This window comes from Oryx dammah, unplaced genomic scaffold, assembly GCF_014754425.2.
Source record: "Oryx dammah isolate SB20612 unplaced genomic scaffold, SCBI_Odam_1.1 HiC_scaffold_2, whole genome shotgun sequence".
In the NCBI taxonomy this organism is placed as follows: Eukaryota; Metazoa; Chordata; class Mammalia; order Artiodactyla; family Bovidae; genus Oryx; species Oryx dammah.
In genome coordinates, this window is record NW_024070186.1 from 59612781 (window position 1) to 59622628 (window position 9848).

Here is a 9848-nt window from a genome sequence, read left to right on the forward strand (position 1 = left end):
AGGTGATGATGGTGTTGTTGGGGAGAGGGTTCTTTGCAAACTCCTGCTGGAGTGTCACAAACAGTAGTTGTTCTTTTGTGTAAAAAAAAAAATGTGAGCAATAATCACTAGGAATGATACTTTTCATTCCACAGACAACAACATGATGCCCCTTTAAATTCCAGGCAGGGCTTGTTTGTATGGATGAGTTTATATCATATACAGGAGGAGTTTCAGAGAGAGGTAATTAGCAGACAGGTAAAGTTGCTCAGGAATAAACAAAGCTCCCTCCTAAATTTGGGCTCAAATCTTTGAAACTTGAGGAAGAATCAATTGACTTGTTTGTTTGTTTTTTTAAACAGCGATGTAGCTGCTCTTCCCAAATTCTCTAGGCCACCCTGCAGACCTCAGGTTACCAAGTGAGGATGGAGCGCTTTGCCTGCTCATCTCAGCCCTCCGTCCCCTCTGTGCCTCTGGATAAGGTCGACTCCATACAGACCCGTCTCCCTCACATCCGCTGTTGTCAGTCTGCAGTTGTTCAGATCTAGACACTTGTTGACAGCCTTTCTGCCCAGCTTCTGCAGAAACCACTCATTTTCCTCCATCCTGGATCTCAGTTCTGTTTCTGAAGTGAGAGTCTTGGCTGTATGATAAGAATAAGGAGGAATTTGCTGTGAATGACAGTATAAAGATGAGATATGTGAGAAGGCAGACAACTGTGAACTAGTCCTTTGTGAAACCTCAGCTCAGAAGGGGACAAAACCTGACCTCTGTCCCTGTGGCTGGTGCTCAACACTGGCTGATCTGGGGACCCTTTTCCTACAATGGAGCCTGAGGAACTCAGGGGCTTTTCTTTCTTGGCCTGACCTGGGCTTCTTGCATGGAGACTGAATCATGTTCCTAGATGAAGCGGTAAACTTGTTAGCACCGTGTTTAAGACAGCTCCGGTGGAAGGATGCACAGACGTCTTTGGTGAACGCACTGCTGGGGGAGGTGCCCACATGCTGGCCTCCTAACAGGACAGACGAGGAGGGGGAACCTTGCAGTCCCCCTGATGAGCCTCAGATGGCCAAAAGGAGCAAGTGAAGCACTTGCTGCTCATTTCCTAGACCCTTCAACTAATAAATCCAGACAGTAGTGCCTACAAGAGCTTTTGTATTTTCTCAACTCCTGCCAGAGAATATATTCAGAAAACCTCATTTGTCTTTGTTACTAGGTACTTTTTTTTTTTAGGGAAATATGACACCCTTGCCAAGTTCCTCTGTAATAATGCTGTACTATGTCACTAACATTTAAAAAGATTAAATAAAAATAAAAAGCTATAATTTTGTATGTGTGTTACTTTTTTTTGTTAGGGTTAGTAGAGTATTACTGTACATTTGGAACTTACGCTTCCGACTCTTTGCGACCCCATGGACTATATTAATTTTATTAATTAATAATTAATGTTATTGTCTACTACCACATGTGTCAACATGTAAGCCACATGTGGAACATACTGTACTCTTGTAAGACAAAATGAATAAGCATGTACAGACAGTGACTTTAATGAGGTCCTGTAGTGATAATACATATAGGGACTTTCCTGTTGGTGCAATAGTTAATAGTCCACACTCCCACCACAGGGCGCATGGGTTCAATCCCTTGTCAGGGAACTTAAATCCTGCATGCCGTGTGGTGAGGCCAAATAAATAAATAAAATATATACAAACAGTATGCATACTGGAATCCAATAGGAAAGCATAAGTTCCAAATGTACAGTAATACTCTACTAACCCTGACAAAAAAAGTATACAAATCATATAGAGAAAAAGAAATATATTGGCACCGGTGAAAATGAAAAGATAGCAGCATTACCATAGTAGTAAATTTAGACTAAAATATTAGCAGGATAATAGACTCCGTCTCCCTTCTGCAGTGGGTCTAGTGGCTTGCCATTCTTAAGAAAACCACCTACAGGCCAACCTAGGATGGCTGGTGTTGCCACATTCTACCAGTAAGAGGCAGCATCATCCACCCACCGTTTACCTCTTCACTCTGGCCTTCAATTTTTATTATAGTAAGTTGTACACAAGGTATTTTATTTTGGGTAGCGTTGCAGATTTAAGAAAAACAAAAATACCATGTCCAAGTAAACCTTCTGGTAAACAAAGAATCATTGTTTAGTAAAAGTACATCCCAAATAATGCAGGTATTTTTCTTTTTCTGACAACCCTAATTTGGGGTGGATCATAGGAGAGTTACGGATGAGGGGGACGAGGATGGACTGCCTCTTATATGCCAGTGAGGAAGGAACATTTTGTGTACACTTGATGCAAGGAGTCGTAAGCACGCTGTCTCATAGATTTGGAAGCCGAGACTCAGACTGTTAATTGGTCAGCAGCAGAGTCAGAATTTGAACCCAGAACAATCTGCTCCAAAGCCCATTATGTGTGTGTGCTTTTTAAATTTTTGTGCTTAAATTTTTTTTCTCTGCATTATGTCTTACTGCACTCCTTTTTGTCTTTTAGCTTTTTTATCTCTGTAGCTTCAACCTACAACCATGCTCAAGTTCCAGCTTCACCAAGCCTTCTTTTTCTTTGTTTCCTCCTCAAGCCACTGTTCTGTCAATCATTTCCTTTACTGTCAAATGTTTGAAGAGAGAGGAGTGTGCTTGCTGGCCCCACTTCTTCAACACAGTTACCAGTGAGTCCTCTACATTCTAGTTGCCACGCTCACCTGGCCAAATAAATTGTTTCTCCAAGGTCACCACCACCAATGATGTATGTATGGTCAGGCCATTAAGGATGGTTGTTCTCTTGATCTCTATCCATCCCCTACTTGACCAGGCCCTGCTTCCCTTACATGACTATCCAATCCTCTTAATTACAGGGCTTAATTAGTAACTGCCTGCCTGCTTGCCCCCTGCCCCAGCTGCTGGTTTCCCTGGTTACTGATGAGCCCACCTCCCCTATAAATGGTAGCCTCCTCCTCCTGGTGCATATCAAAGACTGCTGCCGTGTTCTGCTCGTCGTTTGTCTCACATGGTGGGGTGTGACTCCAGGACCTTTGTGTAAGATGCCCCTAACCAATGAACACTGATGTCTCTATTGCTGTCACCAGGCTTTTTCTTTGGTCGTAAGTCTGGGTAACTACAAGATTTGCAGGCCAGCGGGGTGCAGCCCAACAACCAACCAACTGACAGATTCTGAAATCCCTTTGCAGACCACATCCTACGTGAGTGCTCTGTAATATATATTGTATATGATTGGCAAGTCCAAGGCAGCACAACTAGAAAGCCTAGATCAACTCGTGGGTCTATCAGGTAAGCAAGTCATTTAACTTCTCTGAGCCTTGGTTTACTCATCTATAAAATGGAAATTATAATTCCCATCTGGTTCACTTATCAGGAGTGTAGTAACTTAAAGTTGCTGAACCTTCCCAGGAAGATGGGACTCTACAATACCTTTGACGTGTTACATACTTTGTAAACACTGTTGAATGAACAAATAGCTAAATGAGTGAATGAATGAATATTAGCTTTATTGTTCCTTAATTACCAAAATCAAGATGATAAATCTTTATCAAAACACCTAAGTATAAATATGAGTACCCATTTTTGAGGCCCCCACACATCGCCTTACACACCATATGTATGTGTTTTTAAATCTATGAAACTCTTCCTTCAAAAAATATCTTACGTCACAGCTCAGTATGTATAACAGATGAGTCAGATCTGCTACAGGCTGGCTGTTGCTAAAGGAGGGCTGGCACTCCTTGGAGGGGGCAAAGTGACCAATGTGAGCAGCTCTGTGGAGCGATTTGGGCCTTTTCTGGCTGCTGTTCTGCTGAACCAAATTCTTGCTTCTCCAGGAGACTCTGAGCCAAGCAGGACCTTCTCATTAGGTTCTTTTCCAAGCTAAACCTGGAGAGGTTGGCTTCTGTTGTTTACAACCAAGAATCCTAATGCTCTCATAAAACATGATTATGTGTTTGTAATGTGGGTGGTGCGGTACAGGGAATCAAGATAACAAGTTCCTGTTATCAAGGAGCTACCTGTCTGATGGAGGAGACAGATGAAAGAGCCACGGTCACAGTACAGAGGAGAAGTACAAGGGTGGAGACCAGCAGGGGTGCCAGGTGGCCCAGGGTAGAGACAGTAAGTGCTTCAGTTCTTGGGATGGGCCTTGGCAAGCTTCCAAGTGAAAGTATTAGTCGCTCAGTCATGTCTGACTCTTTGCAACCCCGTGGACTGTAGCCCACCAGGCTTCTCTGTCCAAGGGATTCTCCAGGCAAGAATACTGAATTGGGTTGCCATTTCCTTCTCCAGGGGATCTTTCCAACCCAGGGATCAAACCCAGGTCTCCGGCATTGCGGGCAAGTTCTTCACTGTCTGGGCCACCAGGGAAGCCTAAGTGAAATAAATTGCGCCTTAAAGATGAGTTGGAGTCAGCCAGGTGGGTGGTCAGGAGGGAGGGATAAGTGGGGGAGGGGTGCAGAGGGAGGGTAGAGACACAGGGAAGGTCTTTTTCGGCACAGGGACCTGCTCTGGGGGAATGCAGCCAGATCAGGAAACTGCAGGTAAATCACAATAGCAGCAGTAGAGGATGAATGTGAGGTTGGGTGAAGGCAGAGGCCATGAAGAGATATTCAGCTTACCACAAACACCATGAAGATCATGCTTGAGAATATAGGCTTTCTCTTCAAGGCAAGAAAGACTCAGTGAAGAATTTCAAACCAGTGGAAGACATCTGTGGTTTAGAAAGAGCACCCGGCGGAAGTGGGGGGGACAGGCTGGCAAGAGAGCAAGACCAGGAGGAGAGAAACCAGGTAGGAAAGAGCAGCAGCGGTCCATGCAATAGACAAGAAAGCCAGGACAGCAACAGAGAGGACCAGCTAGGTCCCAGAGCCATTTGGGGGACAATTCATGTAACTCCAGGGGCCACTGAGTTTGGGGAGAAATTAAAATGGAGATGCCACGCACATCTTGAGGGGCTGGTATTCGCCAGCTGAGATAACCAGCTGGCCGCACTGTTAATTTAATCATGATAATAGGTATCCACTGGGGCTTCCCAAGTGGCTCAGTGGTAAAGAATCCGTTTGCTGACGGAGGAGATGCAGGTTTGATCCCTGGGTTGGGAAGATCCCCTGGAGAAGGAAATGGCAACCCAATCCAGGGTGCTTGCCTGTGGAATCCCATGGACAGAGGAGCCCGGCAGGCTACAGTCCACGGGGTTGCAGAAAAGTCAGACATGACTGAGCAGTACTATATGGGTATCCGTTAACCACGTTCCTAAAGCTCCAAATCATACTTTAGAACAAATAGCAACAACCCTCTGATTACCTTCTTTTAAAGATAGACTTCTTAATTTTCTACTTTCAAAAATGTATTCAAACTGCTCACAGGTAAAGTGATATTTCTGGTATTTGGAACAAATAATCCGACAGATGTGGGGTAAGTATAAATGAAATAAGACTGGCCATGGGTTGATAATTGTTAGAGGGAGGTAATCATGGGGACTCATACTGTTCTCTCTTTAACATGTGTTTGCACGAAAAGTATAAATGTATAAATACACTTACTCTAATAATATACTGATGACACTGTATATGTCATGACTTTAGAGAGAGAGTGGCAATATTTTCATAACCCTTGAATTTGTAATCTCTGTGCTGGGAACTTTCAGCTATTTAGTGTAACACAGTGAAACAGAAAACAAGGGAGAGGGAAAGCCAAAGATACTCACCAAAGGGCAAAAAAAGGAACTTAAGTAATTATGCCATAGGCATGGAATGGAATATTATGCCACTGTCAAAAGTAGGCATATGAACGTCATGTAACCATGTGAGAACTGAACAGTATAATAAATCCCAGAAGGAGGATCACAGCTCCATGTAAGCTCAGGAGGGTTTTATAAGCTCTTCTAATTGTACAAAGTATGTCCGTTTGGCCTCTGCTACCTCTCTGACTAGTCTCCTACTCCTCTCTTCCTCTATCCATCTCTCATCCTGCTTCAGCATCCCTAACCTCCTGGCCAGCTCTCAAGCACTCCAGGCTCACTCCCATATTATGCCTTTGCATTTACAGATCCCTTTGCCTGGAAAGCTGCTCCCTAAAATATCCATATGGGTGGCTTCATTCATTCTACGTGGCTGCCTTTCAGATCTCAGCTCAAGAGTTTCTGTTACTAAATCAGAAACTCCTTCCTGCCAACTGCATCTAAAATTACCCCAGCCCATCATTCGCTATCTCCTTAGATTGCTTATTGTTCTTCATATGACTTATCACACAAAAAGTATGCCTGCTTTTGGTCCTTTGTGTACATAAGGTTCTCTTTTGCGTGGCTATATTTCTAATAAGTGACTGGCACATAGGAGGTACTCAATCTGTTGGCTGGTTGGTTGACCATAAATATATGCATATGAAAAGAATCTTGAAGAGATAGCACTTTGTGTTAAAATGAAACTGGGTATTTTTCTCTAAACCTTTCTGCGACATAATTACTTCTGATAATTTAAAAGTAAAATGAGCAAATTATTTAAAATATTCAACAAAATAAATGTTTAGAACAGATTTCATTATATTAGGTGTCATTTAACTCATGTCATCTCTTCAGGGGAGAATGCTAAGTCACTTCAATCATGTCCAACTCTTTGTGACCCTATGGCCTGTAGCCTACCAGGCTCCTCTGTCCATGGGATTCTCCAGGCAAGAATACTTGAATGGGTTGCCATGCCCTCCTTCAGGGGATCTTTCCAACCCAGGGATTGAAACTACTTCTCTTGCAACTCCTGCATTACAGGCTGATTCTTTACCTCTGAGCCACGGGGGAAGCACTTAGGGGAGAAAATTGATCTAAAAAATTAAGAAATAACATCAGGCAGAAGCTTACCAATGTCTAAGGAGATTGTCTTCAGTGTCTTGTCCTGGGGTTGGGAATCAGTTGTTTTTGGGTCAATGCTTTTTTCTGCTTCCAGCTTTGGGGAACCTGGATTTTGACCCCCTGATGCTCTCGTTGACAAGTGGAGCCTGGGGTGTAGTTTCTCCATCTGAGGAACTTTTCTTCCCTGTTCGACTCATGGTCAAGTTGAACAGGGTCTTTCTCAATAAGCCATCTTCCTGTGGTTTTCTGTTTTCTAGGATTTCAGAAAGAGAAGAGAATAAGACTGTCAAGCCTCTGTGAAATCCAACTTCCCTACACACGTTTTTGTTTCCCCTTTCTGTTCTTATTGCTGGTAATGTTTAACATAGAAATAAGGATATATCCCAGGATCCTGGAACTAAAAGATGGCAGCAGATACAAATCCAAAGCAAATTTGAGTTTGAAACTTTGCCCTATTTTATTGTGAGAAATGATTCTTTAAACACCTCTTCGACAAGTGCATTGACTGTGTCGATACCTTTTAAATTTCAACAGTCATAGTTACCTTCTGAGAGAGATTGTATAGAAGAAGCTGGCATGCCTCTAAGCTCCCTGGCCCTTTGCAAACTGTCACCCAGAGGAGACTGCTTCAGGGACTCCAGGTGCATCTCTTGGCATTTCACTTTCACTACTCAGCCCTGTGCTTGTTCCCATAAAAACACATTGGCAGTTAGGAATTAATTCACTCCACGAAGTGAGCGTACTCTGGGCAAGATACTGTTCTTGACGCAAGAGAGTCAGTGACCAGCAAGAGACAGCTCACATTACTTAAGTCTTAACCTGGTAGAAAGATGGCTCTGTATGCCAACAATTACCCTGGGACAAGGGCCGTCAGGGAGAAGAGACCCCTGTGGTCAGGGAACCCACCACTGGACTAAGCCTGGCTTGGAGCATAACTCTGAGCAACAAGTGACTTTACCTCGATTTTGAGATAGTTAGAGAGAAGGGAAAGTGTCCCAGGTAGGAAAAATCAGGCTCAAAATCTTCCAGGTATGAAGACATAAAGGAGCCTGGGGTTGCCTCTAGGAGTGGATTCTGGGTGCCTGGAGCAAGGGATGTGGGGGATGGAGGTTAGGGGTGGGTCTGCTGTGACTTCAGGCTCAAGATTCATGAAGGTTTAATCTATCGTCCCTCCTGGGATCTCCTTACATTTTTAAGGGAAGATTAAAGACTGAAACAGGGTTTCCCAGGTGGTGCTAGTGGTAAAGAATATGCCTATCAATGCAGAAAACCCAAGAGAGATACTGGTTCCATCCCTGGGTAGGAAAGATCGCCTGGAGTAAGAAATGGCAACCCACTCCAGTATTCTTGCCTGGAAAATCCCATGGACAGAGGAGTCTGGTGGGCTACAGTCTCCGGCTGCCGAGAGTCAGATACAACTGTGCAAAGCAATTAAGTACTAAAGACTTAAACTAAAGGGATAAAACTATAAATGGAATTTTAGATTCTGCTATTAAAGTTTACAGTCTGTCCTCAGGCTAGGGCCTAATAGATATTCTTGAAATAACAATATTCATGGCTCCCTCCCTATAAAATAGGTCTTTCTGTAATACTACATTCCAGATTGGTTCAAGAAACATTTTGCACAAGGGATCTTCAGTGACCTTGCAGAGCCTACCTCCATGCCTAGGGGATGGAATGTTCCTAATACCTAGAGTACTACTTTATTTCATTTATTTTTGGCCCTGATCAGGGATGGAACCCATGCCTCCTGCGGTGGAAGCTCAGAGTCTTAACCACTAGACCGCCAGGGAAGTCCCCTGGAGTACTAGTTTAGAAGTAACAGCTAGGGGTCTTTTTTTTTGTCTTTTCAAACTAGAGCAGGATTCAGCCCAGGTTTGCACAGGAACAGACAGCCATGGGACCAGACAGTTGTCCAGCTGCAGCCCCACAGCTGACCAAGCCTCAGAAGGTTAGGTGGGAGAAACCTTTAGCTTGCGAATCCAGCCACAACCTGCAGCCATGTCTGCCCATTTCAATTCCACCATCACCCCAGGGCCCTTTTCCTTTCACTGCTTCTCTGGCACCCACCCAAGACTTACCTCAGTGGTCACTTTCGCTCAATTTCACCTTTTGGAGGTGCATACACGGCCATTCTCTGGAGAGCCATCCCAGTAAATGCTTCCCCTTCTCTCCCCGCTCCTTAAATGTTGTGACTTCAACTCCCAAGTCTTAAGAAAACACTGCTGGATGGTGCTCCAGGATGTGGTCATTTACCCACATGAAACCCCGCCCGGCTGGTGAGGCCCTGCTGGGCTCTCTGTGTACACAGGACACTACAGAGCAGAACGGAAGGGCCGGGAGCCAGGAAGGGTTAGAAACTACACAGAGGAAAGAGCACACAGTGGGGACTGAGGAAAGCAGAAAGGAGAAGAACGCTGCTGAGAGCTAACAGGGAGTCAGAAAAATTCCAAGTATGAGGAAGGCGGGCTTGTGAGAGCAAAGGGGAAAGCACCCGCCTATTTCTTTATACACTGTGGGTTGAGCAGTATCTTACCATGCTCATGCTTAGAAATGTTTTCAAAATGTCTTTGGAAATTCCTCTTTATATACAAACTTGAACTTTCTCAGGCTTTCTCACAGCAACTCAAGCAACTCAAACTCTGGCTTCCCCCTCATCTCTGTGCTGGGTTTTACGCTGTGAAGGTAAACAAACCCTGGAAACTGAATTTGGGGAACTTTTCAGATAATAGCATAATTAGACTATAGCCACAAAAGAAAACTGAGGTTTTGCTTCTTCTCCCAGAATCAGAGGCATTCACTTAAAAGCTCTTTGGGAAAACCAATGACTGGCATTTAGTTGAGTAATTATTGTTGATAATTTACTCTATTATCAGTTGGCGAGGCTATTTGCCATGAAACCCCAAGGATAATACATATTTGACACATTATTTCTCTTACTTTTAAGTGATTTTCACTTATTTTTGCAAAAGTGAGGAATATCTTTTTCTTTTTTTGTCCATCTTT

The 9848-nt window shown here is 43.8% G+C and overlaps 1 protein-coding gene across 4 annotated transcripts in view; it reads right to left on the reverse strand.

The window, feature by feature from the left end:
• The window catches only part of LRRC31 (leucine rich repeat containing 31), a 28331-nt gene extending 19137 nt beyond the window's left edge, over positions 1-9194 (reverse strand). The window contains exons 1-2 of one of the 4 annotated variants that reach the window (XM_040248633.1): positions 8952-9194; positions 479-622 (exon numbers count right to left, since the gene is read on the reverse strand). In XM_040248633.1, the coding sequence (XP_040104567.1) occupies positions 479-622; positions 8952-8991 (184 nt within the window). In that variant the 5' untranslated portion in view covers positions 8992-9194. Of the gene's footprint in view, positions 1-478; positions 623-8923 lie in introns of all 4 variants that reach the window. The other 3 variants (XM_040248640.1, XM_040248649.1, XM_040248658.1) reach the window with 3 other exon arrangements.
• Positions 9195-9848: the final 654 nt, after the last annotated feature.